The sequence below is a fragment of the Hypomesus nipponensis genome, chromosome 5, assembly GCF_054491055.1.
Source record: "Hypomesus nipponensis isolate SF chromosome 5, ASM5449105v1, whole genome shotgun sequence".
NCBI lineage: Eukaryota > Metazoa > Chordata > Actinopteri > Osmeriformes > Osmeridae > Hypomesus > Hypomesus nipponensis.
In genome coordinates, this window is record NC_140365.1 from 11,854,093 (window position 1) to 11,873,737 (window position 19,645).

At 40.8% G+C, this 19,645-nt stretch overlaps 1 protein-coding gene across 1 annotated transcript in view; it reads right to left on the bottom strand.

The window, feature by feature from the left end:
- Positions 1-19,645, bottom strand: part of vps37d (VPS37D subunit of ESCRT-I) — a 30,073-nt gene that overhangs the window by 9,760 nt on the left and 668 nt on the right. Inside the window, exon 2 of the mRNA XM_084697463.1 lies at positions 9,769-9,940. Coding sequence (XP_084553589.1) covers positions 9,769-9,940 — 172 coding nt within the window. The remainder of the gene's footprint in view (positions 1-9,768; positions 9,941-19,645) is intronic.

Below are 19,645 nucleotides of genomic sequence, written 5' to 3' on the forward strand. Positions count from 1 at the left end.
GAATCGACCACAGGTTTCTTCTTGTGTTCTTTATGAATTCTCAAAGGGGGGAGATGACGTCAGAGGGATCAGCGGTCATCGGAGGAAAATAAAGCAGATTTTCGGCCCACTCCCTGTCAAACATTATAATCTGAGATTGAGGTTAGAGCTATAGTTTGGGCAAATGAACATAACTCGCAGAAGTGAAGAAAAGTGCCTTGATATCACCTATGGGCACTTATTTCAAGTGATGGGTAGAATCTGGGGTAGAAATCTCTGCATATCTCAAAATATGAAAGGCATTACCGCCAATGAGGCCTAACTATTGTGGAAACATATTTTTAGGAACAGATCCTGACACCGGTAGTGTTGAAGTGTTGAAGATGAGTAAACATCCACACAGTCCACGGCTAAAATTCCATCTTGGATCCACTGCAACCATGACCACATTCCACACTCAATATGTCCCATGAAGACGCACTACACAATGGCTCCATTCTCTGTCTTCAGTTAAAATACACTCTGACTTCAAGAAAAGTACTTTTTCACCTTTTCCCCCCCTCCTTGGGTCAAATGAAAATCTGATGTTTTGTGGAGGAAGGAAGGACTCCCACCCATCCTGCTTCATTGCTGCAGCTGGAGAGTTGGTACAGAACATGTGTCTAGTGTGTGTGTGTGTGTGTCTTTGTTAACAGGAAGGTGAACATTCCACCCTCCTTCCATCATTGGACAGCTGTTAGAGCTATTTAACAGTTTATGAACGAGTCTCTGAAACAAGCAGCATGTTCACCCATGTCAGTTCAAACCAGGTGTTGTTGAGACTCCCTCATTCTGACATATTACAGATGAGTAAATTCAAACTCTTCAGCATGTGTCAGGATGACAAAATCAGTGGAGAGGCAGATTTCACCATCACAATTCAAGGCATTTAAATAATTTGCCTGTCAGGCTGAGGATTTAGGGAGAGAGGTTTATAAGACTTCCTCTCCAAAATGACTATAGCTCAGATAAAGTGAACTCTCGCACAGACCCTCTGGTGCAGTTTTAAAGTCCCCCTGTCAACAACATGACTGCTCAGCAAAGACAAGGCCCCTTTCCGTAGCCTCCAAATCCCCTGACAACTGGTCTCACTTCCTGCTGGCACTTGATGTGCCCAATGTGTTTCCCATGACCATTAGCTAGTTGGGTTTGCACACAGTTGGAGGCTCAAACTCATCCTGAAAAGAATGGGCCTGCCTCACCAACTTTCTGAAGCCATTCTGTACAATCATCTGAAACTTGCCCTCGTCTTTGAACTACCAGCTAGCAGGAGAACAAGAATACAAAAGGCCTTCGAGCAACTTTTGCGGCACCAGTTAGACTGTACACCATTGGTAAGATGGAGGGAGGAGGAGAGGGGGATTAAGAGTCAACAAATAATTCATATCTCCTTGTCTGGTTTGACTGGAGGAACATTGACGCAGGTTGTATGGGAATGGGGGCCAGGGACTGCATGTGACATGGGGGATCCGCCAGGTGCAAACTCCTTCCTATGCTTGTCCTCATATCTACTGCATAAATTGATGCACCTGAGAGACTAAAAACTAATCTTGATTTTGTACTCCCTCCACCCTTTTGTTCCCAAATCTACATAATGTAAATCATTCATTCCCAGCGCTCATCTGGCCCTGGGTGTTAAAAACCTCAGAAGAGAGTTCAAACGGAGATTACTGTTTAAGAGAAGAAAGAGGGAGGGGGAGGCTGTGAATTCTGATATATTTCTTCTTAGTGCAAACTTTCTGTTGGGGCCTCATGGTCTCGTCGCAAATGCGAGGAGCGACAGTGTGGGCCACCTCACACCATCCCCATACACTTACTTTAACCATGGAGGTTAGGAACCTGGCTTTCCCTAAGGTTCTGTGGTTTAAGGGTTGGTGTTACCTTTGGCTTGTGTCTGCTTTAGCCTTGGAGGCCAGCATTTACAAAGAATAAACTTGTTTGTGTGTGTTTCAAAAAGATGTTCTTCTCCCTCGATACGCTCAACATGACCCTGTCAGGCTTCACTCAGACGGATAAAAACAACTGTGAGAAAACAGCCAGCTTTGTACACTGCCAAAAAGGAACCAGGCAGAAACACATATTTTTTAATATAATATTTTTGCTAACTGAAATAACAATTCAAACTAGAGAGGGTACAATTTCTGGGGAAATTGTAGGGTGTGCTTGCTTGCTTCAGTTGCAGGTGAGTCCGTTTTCCCTTCTAGTGATATTTTCAAGCATTTAGCCTACTCAGATTGCATAATTCATTAAGAACACCCTTTGAAAAAAGACACCCCCTTTGAAACAAGCTACTGTAACAACATTGTCACTGGCAGTATTTCGGATGGAATTACGATTCAAATAGTACCGTCTGCTAACTGAAAATAAGCCCCCCAAAATGTAAATAAGTTTGATATTAATTTAGTGGGCCATGGCTAATTCAAAAGCAGTTTGCTAGAGGCAAGCTAGCTGCCGTTGCTATCCACACTCCACTGATTGTTTGCAAATTAGAATGTTTCTTTTGTAAGGGATAATGTATAGTAGACCCGACAGGGCGAACAGCACCCCGATGGGAAGCGGAGGGGTTTTGTTTCGCCCTGAAGGGGCATATTTCCCCGATAATGACTGGCATTCTATACATTATCCCTTATTACACGGCTACTTGCCAACAAAAGTAACTTAACACTTTTTACAATGTATTTCTTACCATTGGTATTGTTGATCAGCAGAGAAATAGTTCGCCAAAGACGTTGAACTTCATAGACTTTGAGCATTATTTAGGCTTAAAATCAGATGACAGCTGATTAAGCAACAGAGTACGCTGGGGTTGAAAAGTTACCGGACTACTTGCTACAAAAGACGTGAATCCGAGGCAAAAAGGCCACTTCCCTTGACATCGGTCAAACATGCAACGGTCAAATATGAGAAAATTGTTCACCGCAGAACGTTGGGAAGCCCCATTCAAGTGAACGGAGCATTCTACAGCCTGTGTAATAAAACTACTTACTAACCGAGAGTGAGGTCATGCCGGGAAATATCAAACTGAGGCTGGAACGTATCGAGGTTTGATATTTCCCGGCATCATATTTATTTACTATTTATAATTCCGCTGGTAACCGTATTATAAAAGCAATAATGTACTCGAGGCAGTACTTTATCATCAATAATGTACGGGTTCCAGGGTTTGCCGGTGTTACGTCCCTACTGGTTTCCGAGCTAATTGGTTTCCCAGCGGTGCGTGCACCTATCAGTCTGCCTCTTTCACCAGATTTGTCACAAATTTACAAACATATTACTGGCGATTTTCAAGTCGGATCTCATATTTGCTGCGGCGAATATAAAAGTATAGGCTACGTGTGCACTACATTACCATTCACAACTAAATAAATGGATACAAAATAAAACATTTGCAGGCTTGTATGAAGTGGGATTCGATCGCACTAGAGCAAAACACGTAACACACCAAAGGCAACTGCCTTACACTGCGAGCTATTCAATTAGTCAAATCAGTTACGTAGTTAGTAACCACCTTGGCCTTCAGGTAACATCTGGATTTGGTTTCTTCTGGAACAACTGGTTACCAGACACTACCCGAATGTAGGCTACTAATCACGTATTTGGGGTTTGTTCCGAGGCAATAGCCATATTTACCCCGAAATCAAAGCTCCTTCTGTCACCACATATTAAAAATTCATACTAAGAACGTCGCTGCTATCCCAGACAATATGATCAAAATACGCGTAACACAACATGGAAACATTCGTTTCCTATGCGATTTTGTGTAGCCTATGGCTGAGTGTTTCTTCAATATATCTTTTGAAATCAATTCATTTCATACGTTTATATTGTGAACAAATGTAGTCATCACTACATTACAGCCATTCACGCCATAATAAATGGAAGCTAAGAAAATAAAAGATTTGAGTGGGATTCGATCCCACGAGCAAAAACACATCCAGTATTGAAATCCATTTGCTTACTTCGCGAGCTACTGAAGGACATGGGAATATTAGGAATTCAGTCACAAATTTATTAACTACGTTGGCCTTCAGGCAACATGTTGTTTTGGTTCTTCTGAATCAACTAGTTACCGTAGACACTACCCGAATGTACTACTTATCACGTAGTAGCCTGTATATGTAGTAATATTCTACCCGCATGGTACCCGAATGTAGGCTACTCATCACGTAGTAGCCTGTATATGTAGTAATATTCTACCCGCATAACAGTACTGAAGGTGTCGAATTTATTTGTGATCAGCATCCACGTAACTTTGTGAGGTTTCTATGATACATACATTTGTATTTTATGTCACAATAAAAACGACCGGACAAGTCGGGTAGAAAATCGGAAATGCAATACCACCTACATCCACCGGAGCTGTTGCCTCAAGCTGAGAGTCGAGGGGTGGGGGGGGAAAGCTTGCATTTGTAAATCAGAAAGCCATTTGTGTGTGGATCGCAAAAGACCGAAAAGATTGTCTCAAAATTACGTCGTAGGAAGAAAGATTTGCACGCGTGTATTGGGCGATCCACAAATGCAGATTCAACACTTCACACACGAATTGTAGATTTACAAATGACAGACCATGAGAAATGCAAGCACGAAATGTTAAGTATTTTAAGAAATTACAAACGATATATTTACGAATGGACATCTATGTGTACAAATCATAGCACATTTATGTAAATGCCAACTTACAAATCACAACTTAGAATTTTGTTTTTGTGGATCGCAAAACACATTTGTAAATCGTGAAACATTTGTGGATCATGGTACTTGCATTTACGAATACTTTTGAGACATATCTCTCTCCATACACTTTGTCCCCACAAAAACGTTGTAACCTCCTAAACTGTGCAACGGAACGTAAATCCAAATACAAGCAACTCAATTGAGACCAAGACGAACATTTTGACACAGGCGTTGTCTATGTAGTCCAAATATTGACTGAACCTTTAGGGGGGCAAAAAGAATAATAACTAGAGAGGGTACAATTTCTGGGGAAATTGTAGGGTGTGCTTGCTTGCTTCAGTTGCAAGTGGGTCCGTTTTCCCTTCTCGTGATATTTCAAGCATTTAGCCTACTCATATTACATAATTCATTAAGAACACCCTTTGAAACAGGGAACCCCCTTTGAAACAAGCTACTGTAACAACATTGTCACTGGTAGTATTTCAGATGGAATTGCGATTCAAATAGTACCGTCTGCTAACTGAAAAAAAAGTCCTCCAAAACGCAAATAAGTTCAATATTAATTTAGGGGGCCATGGCTAATTCAGAAGCAGTTTGCTAGAGGCAACGCAGAAAATTAGAATGTTTCTTTTGGAAGGGATAATTAAGCAATAAGCCCCAAGAGGCCGTGGTTTGCGCTGATTTTAGAACAGGTAAGGGGAGTTGTTAGGCACAACGCGAAGCGGAGTTTTCGCCAGTTTTATTTTGCCATGAAGGGGCTTATTTCCCCGATAATGACCGGCGTTCTATACATTATCCCACTTATTACATGGCTACTTGCCAACAAAAATAACTTAACACAGTGTGTCTTTTTACAATGTATTTGTTACCATTCGTATTGTTGTTCAGCAGAGAAATAGTTCGCCAAAGAGTTGAACTTCATAGACTTTGAGCATTATTTAGGCTTCAAATCAGCTGACGTCGCTAAGCAACAGAGTACGCTGGGGTTGAAAAGTTACCGGACTACTTGCGGAGTGCAACGAAATACGTGAATCCGAGGCAAAAAGGCTACTTCCCTTGACAGCGGTCAAATATGCATAGCAACGGTCAAATATGAGAAAATTGTTCACCGCAGAACGTTGGGAAGCCCCATTCAAGTGAATGGAGCATTCTACAGCATTAAGAACAGCCGTGTAATAAGAGATAATAAAGTTTAGCCATAGCTGTGGCATTGAAGACAGTACTGTAGCCTACTACTACACTGCCAGTGGGCGAGCCGAGTCTGTGACTTTGAGGCTAATGTCAAATTCAAAGTTTTACACAAATAACAAACTATGCTGACCCGCTGGCTGTCTTCACAATCGCCATATCTTTAAAACACTGCTGTCCATTTAGATGTAGAATTGACCCTGGTACGAAATTAAGAAAATACTCACCAGACACAGATCGTCAGTTGACAACACTGTTGTTGCTTCCGCAATCGTCAATGGAGGCTGACAGGCTCTCACGTAGCAAACAAATCAACGTTTTTACAGCAACCTATATTAAAATCTCACCACCTGGCTGTTTTCACAATAGTCATATCGTCATAACATTTCCCTCTTTCTGTATTTTGAACTACAAAAAAACACTACTATGATTTCTAGCATGGCTGCCGCCTAAAAGACGAGGTGGTCTCACGGGTGACCTGCACTCGCTCAAATTTCAAAGACTGTCACGACCTAAATAAAAAATGCGAGATTGCAGTTCCACTCGAAATCGCTTTCTCTACAAAGCCAAATGGTTGTGATATTTTTGGGGTGGTATTTTTCACTCGTAATCCAAGCTCTAATTTGCGAGCTAGAAAGTCTATCACGTTGCTAACGTGTGTTGACGTGGTGACGTAGCTAGCACAGGTTACCCTTCGTCGACAAAAGGCACTTTGTCCCCACAAAAACGTTGTAACCTCCTAAACTGTGCAACGAAACGTAAATCCAAATACAAGCAACGCAATCGAGACCAAGACGAACATTTTGACACAGGCGTTGTCTATGTAGTCCAAATATTGACAGAGCCTAAGGGGGGCAAAAATAAATAAATATATATGTGAGATAACAATGGTTTGTGCTCGCCTAAGGCAAGCACACCCCAATAATAATAATATATATGTGAGATAACAATGGTTGTGCCCTTGCCGAAGGCAAAGCACATTCAAATATAGCTGCAAGCAGCAATGGCGGATTCCTCCAAACATTGCGAACCATTGAAAAATGTATATTCTTCACAAATTGTCACTGTATAGAAAAATCCATGCTGCAGACTTGCCAATGGGTTACCAAATCTGAAATGCAATACCATCAAGATCCACAAGGGCCTTTGCTTCAAGCCAAGGAATGAGTGGGGGCTTGGTCAGCCCACAATCTCCTAAAATTGGGTGTGCGTCTCGCCAAGCTTGCGCGTGTGTCAAGGGAAAGGTGGAGTGTGTGAGAATGTGGAGTGAGCCCGCTGAGGAGCAAGGGGAGACATTTCATTGGAAATATCCCAAGCAGTTAGCCAAGCATGCACATTTCAAATATTGACAAATCTACTTTTCGTCTTACAGTCAACTTTCTCAGATTTGTGTACTAAACATTCTCAAGAGTCTTCATATGAACTTGTGATTGTATCAGAGTAGCATTTTGCACGGGCAAATGTGTAAAGCATTATTTTAGCATTAGCAAAAAATTTGATATCTTTTATTTCATTTTTTAAGATATTAAACTGCATTTGCACATGGGAACAGTTTTGAAAATCAACAATCCTTATAATACCTAAGTAGGTGTTGCTCTGACGATGATCTGTGCCAATTTTGGGTAAGATTTGACACAAATTGAAGGAGGAGAAGCGAAAAAAAAAGTGTTTTCTTTAGATAAAAATGGCGGAAAATCTATATAACGTCATAGGGTGTGTTGAACTCGTGTTGATCCAGGGAATCCAACGGTACCTCATATTTGAAAAATGGTCATACAGTTCAACAGTTACGTGTGTAAGCGCGAGTACGACTTTGACCCGTTGGTGGCGCTAGAGTGCTCCAATGGGAGACATGAAACTTGGTGTAAATAAAGAAGGGAATGTCCTTAATGAGTGTGTTAAATTTCACAACTTTTCGCCATACGGTTCTACGGGCTGCCATAGATTACATAGATTTAAAATCATAGCCTACATTAGTTGCTGCTCATGTACAATTCGAAATATAAAAAATTTAAGTGTCGCCAGGGCCGGCCCAAGGCATAAGCGAACTAAGAGGCTGCTTAGGGCCCCCGTGGCCACCAGAGGGCCCCCAAGAGCACATTAAATTACAGTTTAATGTAATTTATTTTTAAAGCGACTCAGAGGGGCCCCCAAATAAATTCTGCTTAGGGCCCCATAAAGGCTTGGGCCGACCCTGAGTGTAGCCTAGCCCTGTACTAAATGTAAATGTAGAATGAACCTAACCTATATGACTTAGACGTCACCTTAAGTTTTTCCCTTCTACAGTAGTGATATTTTCAAGCATTTAGCCCACGCATATTGCATTCATTCATTAAGAACCACTTTTGAAACAAACTGAACCCCCTTGAAACGAGCTTCTGTCACAGGCAATAGTTAGATGGAATCGCGATTGAAACAGTACCATCTGCTAACTGAAAATATGCCCCCAAAAAACTGTCAGTAACATTGTCAGTAACAATGCCAAATACGACCATTAGATTTTCGACTAGAGCCCTGCACGGTGGAGAAGCTGACCTCTGTAAATTGTGCTACGAGCAATTAGCCTAGCTGCTGTTGCTAGCAAAACTTAAGGGGATTGTTTGAATGCGCCGGACGTGAAAAACGTTTTTTACATCAAGTTTAGGCTGTGGCATTGAAGACAGTAATTTCACATTAAATAATGTATTTAAACTCAAGCTTGTGTGGCATGTCGCCACACAAGCTTGAGTTTAAATACATTATTTAATGTGAAATTACTTACTGTACATGCAAGTCTTGAATTACTTAAATGTATGATGCTACCAGTACTGTACACAACAGTCTTACTACATCTATGCAAGTCGTATTTATGCGTCGTTGCTAACGTGTGCTGATATTGTGACGTTAGGCTTTCACTGATTCCCTTTAGGCACAATAGGCACTTTTTGCCACAAAAACATAATTTCAACTTAAACCGTGCAACGGAACGTAAATAAAAATACAAGCAACTCAATCAATACCAAGACAAAACTTTTGATAGCAACGTTATCTATGTAGTCCAAATACTGACAGATCCTTAAGGGTGGGAAAATAAAAATAATAATAAATATATATGTGAGAGAACAAAGGTTGTACTCACTGAAGGCGTGAGCACAACTAATAAGAAAAGGTAGAAACACTTATGTGGCTTCACAGCTTTGCTGCTTGGCCACCAATATTAAGAAAAGTTAGAAACACTTAAGAGTCTTTGCAGCTTCGTTGCTTGGTCACCAATAATACGGAGGAATCCTCATAATAATAATAACAATAACAATAGGTTTCCTCCTTACCGAGGAATCCTAATAACAATAGGGTTCTCCTACCGGAGGAACCCTAATAAGCTGCTCCTTTAGCGAGAAAGCAGCTCAATTTGGGGACTGAACCAGACGGGTCATCCGGGCCACCTTTGATTACCAACAATGCCAGGTCAGCCGGTCATATGGAATATCAATCCATACAGAGGTTGCGACACAGGTCAATGCAATCTCATAAATTAAACATAGCCTACAACCGGGCGTGTAGCTATGGATTTGTGTTTCTTGGTGATGTTGATCCAACGGCGCAAATCCACACAAGCCCAGAGGTTGTTTGGCTGTTAATACAAAAACATTGTAGTTGCTGTGGTGGACATAAAAAAAAAATGCCACAGCAGCTGATAAAATCCTAATTCTCAGATCTGTGATCATGCAGCATGCAGATAATTTATTCTATAATTTCCATAAACACTCATCCATACTTGGGTCTCCCCCAAAAATATGATCACATCTGACAGTTAATATTCCATCAACTTCCTGTCTGAGATTGAAACCCTGTGTTTGTCACCTTCCTACCCTACAATCCAATGCTTCTTGAACACATGTGCAAACTCACCCAACTGGCACTGTTTTTCCTGGCAGACAGTTGCCAAATTGGATAGCTCCCCGTACTTCTCAGACAGCTGTAGTTTGCCATTGTTGAGGTAGGGTCGCCGAGTGAGGCTCTCCTCGGCCAAGCTTCGATTGGAGGTCAGCAGGGTGTCTCTGTCCACCAGCAGCTCCTGAAACTGGACACAGAAACATAGAATCAAAGGAATGCTAGGGATGCGTACTACAGAGCACAAGGGAAAATAGTGTCTGTAGATTAAATGTGATGTTTACTCCTATTTGAGTAATACAATACAGGTGTGTAAGTGAAAGACTGCGAGAGTGAATAATAACATGAGTGATGTATGAAATAATTAAGCGTGAGCATTTCAGAACTTGTGATATCAAACTATTTAAAAATATATTTATTAGCATGTTCTATGTACACTGTTCAATAATGTATTGGTTTTGCAGTATTGAAGAAGTGAATTTCTGAGAGAATGTTTAAAAAATAGAAATTGTCTATGTATCCCCTTGTCCTACTAGAATCAGGACCACTTGCCAAGGACCACAGTCCTTATCGTTAATTTAATTGCAGGAAATGCTCTAACACAGTTTCAATTGCATATAGTTGGAACATTTTGTCTTCTATTGAAACGGTAAAAGGGTTAAGGCACTGAGGAAAGTGTTAAACTGAGAGTATGAAAAGACAGGGTCATAAAGTTCCACTCATAAAAGAAACAATGAATGTGTGAATGTTTGACTGCAGAGGGTGTTACTAAACAAGTCCTATCAAAACTTTAGTCATTATAATACACACTGAGCACTTTTCAAAAGTCCCTTGGCCAAGCTAAATAAAGCTCTCACACCAACACCAACACTACATCAGATCAACTCATTCAGAAGCTAATCTGATTTTATGTGAAAGTCAAGACGTGTTTTTCAGTTAAGCAGATCAGTAGAAGTTGGTGCAAAAAAGAGCATTCTCCAACTGAGGTAACTTTCCAACTGGCAAATAGCTGCTTTTAAATTCCTGGTCAAGAATCTTGCTCATGTTACCAATGGACTGCATTACTGTGCTTGTGGCTTTGGCAAAGGCATGGTAAGCAGTGATGAAGTGGCATTTGAGAGGTCATATTGTGCTTACTTAATACATCACTTTTTTAATGTTCTTGATGTCTCAACTTAGATTAGCTGACAACTCATCCATCTTTATACCATAAGAAATCTGATGATCTGTGCATAAACTAATGGGGACAGTAGTCCAGGATGCAGGATCCAGCTACAATTACACACAACTCTATTTTGCTTACTGGTAATATGATTGTATGTGGCCTCATATGACAATAATTATTGAACAAAGGAGAGATTAAGAGTTGGGACGTGTCAAATGTTGCATCCAGAGGATTTTGCTCAACTTAAACCTGTAAACCACAATGACAAAAAAGTTGCTTGATTAAGTATGTGGTCTGTCATCAATGCATGTCCCTCCATCATGTTCCCAAAATGATACAATTGGCTCCTTCAAGACAGATTTGACAGCCACCAGAGAACTTCAGCATTGGAACTTGAGCCGAATTCCATCCAATGTCCTCATGGAAGACATTTCCCATAGCTAACAACAGACAGCACGGCCTGAGCCAACCACAAAACCATATGGTCCCACCAAATGTGAGGCGAAAAGTGCTTGTCTACCATTACTAGAAATCACTATTTACCATGTTCCCAGAGTAAAACAGTGACCTTTATTAGGCTTCCTCCGTCAGGAGGACCCTATTGTAATTGTTGGTATTATTAGGGTTCCTCCGTCAGGAGGACCCTATTGTAATTGTTGGTATTATTATTAGGTTCCTCCGGTAGGAGGGAACCTATTGTTATTGTTGGTATTCTTATTCTTATTTTTCTTCTCCTTGCGCCCCAATATCTCAAAAAGTCCCTGGTCATAAATTTTCTAATTAGGCACATGATACTACATCCAAGTGGGTAACCCCACACCAAATATGGGCCACATCGGACCATAGGGGGCGCCACAGGCCACGCCCAAAAGTCCCATTTTCAAAGTGATGGCATTTCCACCCCATTGCTCCAATTCTTCTGAAACTTGGTGTGCATGCCTCATTTTTCATGAGGAACAAAAAATCCTCAAGGACCCATAAGGTCCGCCATGATGGATTTTCCTGTACTGTGATAATTTGGGAAGACATTCAAAATTCCTCTTCTCTTGAACCAAAGGTCTAATTGACTTGGAATTTGGTACAGATATGTATCATTGACGTATTGAAAAATGTTACTTAAGGCAATTGAATCAAGTACAAAATGGCTGAAAGGGCTGTATTTATGTACATTTCCACATTAACTCAATATGTTTGTGTCACTAAATCAAATGTCATTTTCAATGATGGTTTTTCAAACCTAATAGGCTTTAAGGTGACATCACTCTGACTTACCGTACACAATTTCACCTTGGTATGTCAAAATATGATGGAATTAGAGCTGTTTCAACTTTCGCTTACCACAGGAGAAACAGCTTACTTTTTTATACAGTAACTGAACGGGAAAAACTCCACACTGAGCTCACTTGGCTAGGACGGAGACCTGCGAAGGATAAGGTCGTAGGATCAAATCCAGCCACAGTCGTTTAGCCCGTCTTAAATTTTAATATCTGTTTAGTTAAACAGGATGACATCGTTCTGAAGTATCATGCGCAATTTCACCTTGATATGTCAAAAGGTCATTGAATTACAGCTGTTTAAACTTGGGCCGAATCGAACAGTCCATGCTGCAGGAGAAACGGCTTCATTTTTTGATACAGAAACTGACCATAATTTCTCAGCCTTGCAGGTAGCTCAATGGGTTGAAATGTTGTACTGCAAAGCTTAAGGTCACAGGTTTGAATCCAAGCACAGTCTTTTGGCCTGGAATAATTTTGATTACTTGTTTAGTTAAACTGGCAGACATCATTCTGAAATACCATGCACAATTTCATGCAATTTAACAAATGAAAATGAAATGTCAACCGTTTCTTAAACTTTGTCCCAAAGCTGACAAAAAACTAATACTCATATCACGCAGTCGGAGCACTGCTAGATAATCAGCGTCAGATCCCTTGGGTACCCAGCATGCAGTGCGGCATGTCCAAAAACGCGGCATGTGAAAAAGACTTGTGGAAAATAGTTTGGTTACAACAGCCTTGCGAGGGATTTCATTTGTTGTTTTCGTTCAATTAGATGTTTGTAATGTCATTGTTGGTTAGTTAATATAATCTTGTTGGTCACCCTGATTGTGTATGTTGTGTAGTTTAATTGGACCAGAGTCGGCTGCCAAAACTTTGTAGGTTGTTCTTGTAAGGAGCTAAATATGAACGCTGCCCTAGCCCAGTTTCCCACATGACTTTAGATAGTTGTGCTTTGACTGAGAGTCTGGAATTGTTTTTGGCCAACCATGAAGTCGTTTTGCTCTCTTGTTGTCCAAGTCTCGATCTTTTGTAGTGTACATGTTTATAATATTTTGCCATTTCGCGGAGGAACCCTCATCGCTTCTTGCAGCTATATCCTCTTTCTGTTATTTTACATATTGTTAACTCTAGTAGACCACCACCACACCAAGAAGAAATAATAAATTATTCATTTCTTCACAGTATGAGAATGTATGGTCTCAAATTCTACTTTGAAAGAAAATCATGATTAAGGTGTTCCTGATAGCAGGATTCCATTTAAATTGTATTGTCCTGCAGGAATGTGCAAATTCATGTTCACTAAACTAAAGCATCTTTTTACACTCAACAACCTGTTGTCTGCTGAAATGACTTGACTTTGAAAATGGTCAAATATGTTCTTTAGTAAACTGAAAGTGTTGTGGTTATTTGGGGTGAAGATAATCAGGCTGTGTTTCATGAGGAAGGATGGACAATTTCTACATAAAAAGAATAAGGAAAGATAACATGTAATTGGAGATTCTACCCCAGACTGGAACACTATTTTAGACAGCGAAGGCAAAGGTGCTTTCAATTCTATTAGGTCTGTTGGCAAGATGTTTTCTGTTCAAATAGTCAACATTTCTCTGCAATGGGTTTCCATGTTGCTGTAGTTGACAAACCACACCTCTTACCTCAAACAAACATTGACTTTTGTTGCAATGTGAGACCAATATCAATTCCCAACCATAGCTAGAGAAGAGATCAGAAACCCACTGATCCAATCATCTTGGTCTCTCTAAGCAAGGGCGCCTTTCATGTCTCGCACCTCCTAGAAAGGAAGGGCTTAAGTCCCACGGATTTAATGTTTCCATTCCTGCAAGCTAAAACAGCAGAGCAAGCTGCAAGATAAAACCTTTGCTAATTGAAGGCAGTTACATTTCCAGCTAATGAGAGTGCATTTCACACTGCCCACCTTATCTGAGAAGAGGAATAGGTTCTGGCTCTGGGTGATAATCAGGGCTAATTAAAACCTCTCTCTCACTCAACATGAGGAGAACTGGAGTGGGTTATAACTTTGAAACTGTGTCATCCAGCACTGAGGAAAGTCGCCGACTGGGCACTGGACACTTTAAGGAGTGCCACTGACTAAACAGTAAAAATCACAGCAGGTTTGTGGGTCAAAATTATCCATCTTTTCCCTTCCATACTCAAAACACAGAATTTAAGTATAAGGACTGACTTTTCAACAACATCTTATGGTTCACTACAATGCGCTAAAATGAGATGAGAGGGTGTTCTTTCATTAGAAAAGGGGCTTTTCTCAAACAAGGGTCCTTCTTCTCAAATGAATAAGAAGGCCTGTTCTGAGCAATCTCAACCCCATCCCTCTCCCTAAGCATCATCAGGAGACAGGAGCGAGTAAGAACATACAGATGTTCCAAACCACTGCATGACTTACTGTACACTCATGGGAAATGTATCCCTTGAATAAAATCCTGAGAACCATCTGCAGAGGATGTACAAGATGATATTTCAATAATCAAATGAAGTAGTGATGCCATACCCGCTGCTTTTTGTCACAAGATAAAATGAGAGAAATAAGTTGGCTTTGATTTGTGTCTGACCTCTGGACTTCACAGCTGCAAATGATATTGTGTTGCAGTCATGTCTGTGGTATCTTAGCCCCATGGATATATTATTGCTTGGTTGAGTAAACTTTACTCCTTGAAGATTGTCATCTGACTTGAAGCTCTAGGGTTATGGTTATTCTGAGAGCACAGTTGCTTACACAAATTCCTTCAATCTCTGTAGTTTTTATAAGTAGGGCAAATACCAGTGTCTCGGTCTTGTCAGTCCTCTTTGCATACCTAAGTCTTGTCATGGGAGCCACTTGAAATATCTGCATTGTCACATCACAGCAGGCGAGAAGGCAAAGCCTATAGGGTTTCAAGTCTTTTACGCTGCCACACAGTGTGGTTTGTTTGTAATTTGGCTGGACAATAGAAATTGGAGGCACATTTTAGAGTATTCTGAAGATCATATTAAACTCAGAGAAAATCTGAGTTCCTGTGATTTTTCAAAAATGTGTGAGTGATGGTTGTCCTCCCCCAACAGTCTTCCTAAATCCAAGGAAATGTACATGCATCCACAAGTGTCCCGTTTTGCATTTCTATCACACTTGTGGTTTATTTAATGAACATGTGAAATGCAATAAGAGCACCAGGTTCCATAGAATTTAGAGTCTTTGAGGTCTCAAGATGCAATCATGTAAGCTGTAAGAGTGGAGCATGCGATTCACAGCTCTACTTTAAATTCACATGTTAAAAGAACACAGTAGAGCCCCTTTAGCTTCAAATCCTGATCACCCATGGCTACTCATCATCGCTCATGCTTTCCCAAAACAGGAATCGAAACAGACCTTCCACTTCCTGCTCTAGGGGCCCCGACCTTTGTTTACGAAGCTGGAAGCTCCAGGGGGGGTATTCCAGGTAGCGGGTTTAACAAACTCTGAGATTAACCCTGAACTCTGAGTTGAGTTACTCTAACATGGGAAACTCAGAAAATTTGGTTCCAGAAAAGCTGATATGAATTTGTTAACTCAACTCGGAGTAGGCCTACAGCAACTCTGAGTTTAGCGCGTGCATGAATACTACCAAAAGCCAACATCTATGGAGCTCCGATACTAGGATTCACCATGGCAACCGGCAACAAAAAACTTTGCCATACTTCACCACACTTTAGATATAAGTTTTATTTTGTGTTCATGGTCAATTGTCTATTTTGATGTACTTTTAAGTATGCTTTGAAAATAGTTCACTTTTGTAAGAAGTATACTTAGAAAATAGTTCACTTTTTAAGTACTTTTAAGTATGCTTCGAAAATAGTTCACTTTTGATATACTTTTAAGAAGTATGCTTAAAAACTGGTATACATTTCTTCTGGAGTAGGATGGACGTTTTCTATTATTATACAGCAAAAACAGTCCAAATAATTTAAAAGTACATTACAGTTAACATTTTTTAGATCCATCTCATTCTAATTATTAATGTCTATGAAAATATATTATGCATTGCACATTGAATCTTTTTTGGTATTGACGCTGTAACCTTAATTACTGCCAAAACATACTGAAGTCCTATAATCTTATACTAATAATTATTAATTGGAGTCTTAATGGAAAAATAATGAAAAAGCTACTAGAGAAAGAAGTGTAACAGACGTGGTCTTGCAAGTTTCGACAGAGGCACCCTCCGCTCCGTCCAGGAGTCGAACTCACCACCTCTGACTTCCCAAGCGCCACCACTACCAACGACGCCATCGAAAAGCTAGCAATTTGCTGACGCGGGTGACCTCTTACGTACTTGAGGTGTGAGTTTCACCATACACAGGCTACATTCACCCCTCAAACTCACTCCGGCCGGCTAGCTGATGCTAACCTAGCGATCCGGGTCACGGCAACAGTGTAACAGACGTGGTCTTGCAAGTTCCATTAGAGGCACCGCCCGCTCCGACCAGGAGTCAAACTCGCCACCTCTGACTTCCCAAGCGCCACCACTACCAACGACGCCATCGAAAAGCTAGCAATTTGCTGACGCGGGTGACCTCTTACGTACTTGAGGTGTGAGTTTCACCATACACAGGCTACATTCACCCCTCAAACTCACTCCGGCCGGCTAGCTGATGCTAACCTAGCGATCCGGGTCACGGCAACAGTGTAACAGACGTGGTCTTGCAAGTTCCATTAGAGGCACCGCCCGCTCCGACCAGGAGTCAAACTCGCCACCTCTGACTTTCCAAGCGCCACCACTACCAACTACACCAACGAAAAGCTAGCAATTTGCTGACGAGGGTGGCTTATTACATACTTGAGGAGTGAGTTTCACCATACACAGGCTACAGAAGCAGACAGAAGGGTTGCATTGTGTGAAGAATACGTGACGTGAAATAATGAAGATAGTGTGGCTCATTGGCTAGTCAATTCCTATGATGCAAGGCGGTAAATAGTGTTAAAATTTGCTGATAAGTTTGCCGTTAGTTCGAAATACAAATGTAACTTCATGAATTTCGTTTTTTAAACGTGTCTGCTTAGAATGTAGTGTTTTGTTGCTTGGTAATTGTCATTGTTGTGTTGGTTTACCATTGTAACCATGAGTTAAATGACTGTTACATTTGATAAGAACAGCTGTATTCTTGAAATGCTCATGCAGTGAAGAGCTAAGAATCTGCAGTAAAATATTGCGAGGGGCCCGTTCTCGCCAAGTGACTTAAGATCTGAGGCGTTTGAGGGGCCCCTAAATGTTTTAATACATTAGTAAATAATAGTAGAATTACATTTAGAAGTTTACATCTTGACGTAAATGAAAGTGCACTTGAAAGTATGGCAAAGTATACTTTGAGGTTCTTTAGGAAGTATACTTCACGAACTGAAAGTTCACACAGGCTACTTTGCAGTATTCAAAAGTAAACCTTGAAATACACTACAAGTGTACTTTAAAGTTTACTAAATGACCTAAAAAGTGGGCCAATTCAGTTTACTTTGCAGTTTACTTTTACTAGCAGTTTCAGGATGGTACATCATGTAAATTGTAGAAAATCATATGAATCATGTAAATTGTAGGAATAGCCAATAGAAATAGGCTAGGCTACTCATTGTGATTTGTATTTGTAGGCAATGAAGAAGACATGTACAGATACAATTTCAATTATTTGTATTCATTTCAGTGCCCAAAAGCATTTGGTCAATTCTGAGTGCATGTCCACGGCACGTAGCGACAAAGGCCGTGGACGCGAAGCGGTTGCGTTAACTTAGGTATTCATCAGGGAATTAAAGCACATCAAATCGCAATCTTAAAATTGTCTCCCAGCATATAACTAAGCAAATAACATTTTGTTTGAGATCGCTCGGCTGAACCAGGAAATTATACGCCGTGTCTGCCAAAGCTATCGGGTTCATAAAGTGGGAGGGGATCGGTAGAAACGCAGAGTTTGGCATGGAAAACCTGCCAGCGAGAAACTTACCAAAAGGTTTCGTTACCTCTCTTTCTGGAACGTGGAACTCGGAGTATGCCTCTTTTCAGGGTCAAACAACTCAAGTTTTCACGAAACCCGCTACCTGGAATACCCCCCAGGAGCCCCGGTGACTGTATGTTTGTGATGATTTACTGGTTCTAAAGTAAAGCTGATAGTGTTTACCATCACTGACGAACAACACTTGAGGAGTACTTGAGAGTTGCAATTTAGACTTTCACCACCCTTGGGTTGAAAATGCACCGTTGTTGTTCAAGCACCTTTGTCTTTATCCAAGAAGACAAGACATGCCTTGAATAACTTAGCAATAAACATTTATTTATTTTGTTCTTAGATTGCTCAGTACAATAACCCCCCAGATTTAAGATACATTTGTCTTGGGACTGAGGCTTATGTGTCACTCTTCCCCATTTATATTTGTGGCAAGTGAGTTTCCAAAGGAAATCAGTGTCTTCAGATAGAGCAAGGATATTATCCAGATTATCTTATTGAATTCAGGAGTTTACATTTTATAGAAGGAGCTAACTAGGTTGTAGCTAGTGAGATGTAGCCACTCAAGGGCATCCATCTTACTTTGCTATTAATGACCCTTCCAAGGTGGTTGCCCAAGGAGACCCCAAAGCTATATTTGAGTTGTAGGGAGGCACTCCAGTGGATCGCAGGGGCTGTGGATGCAGCCGCCACAATGACCTCAACCACCACATGGCCAAACGTTAGTCAACCATGCGTATTTAGGCTACAGATTCAACTTTAATGGCATCTGCAAGAAGGACAATGAGAAGTTGACACACCCAGGCACCCCACTGATGTTTGTTTTAAATCACTAATAGTGATTTAATAGGCATGAGAAGCCTCTCTACAAGACTCCCATAGTATATTACTACGTACTTGCATGTAACACTTAAAACATCTACAGTAGGCTATATCGGATAGAATGTCTTCACCATGGATAGAGATAGCTAAAACTATTGCTGGAACCGTGGCTTTTACCTCGGCTTTTAAGTAATAATTCAGCAGTAATTCGGCTTTATTCCTGTGGGAGAATTGGATTACATATTGGTGAGAAGCAACCTCTTCGGCAACATCTCTCTAATTAATTCTTTACTGCAGTGAGGCAGGTTTAAATGTCATGTCTCGCTTGGAATTGGACACAAGCGGGTCCAGTCTCAAAAAAGTAATGATTTTCTCTCTACCCAAGAATGAATGTCATACCTGATTCAGTTTGGGCAGCTGTGTACCCTGAATCCCAATGTTTTAAACAACGGAAATGTGGACTGCAGGATCTTATATGACAAAAGCTGCACTCTCATTTATAATTGCAATCAGCAACAGCAATCTTGGTGTTAGAAGAAATGAGAGACAGAGACACGGAGAAACAGAAAGACAGAGCCCACGCAATGTTGACCACTGTGTGTGAGAATGTTTGTATTTTTGAAAGAGATGGTGACACAGAGCAAGAGGG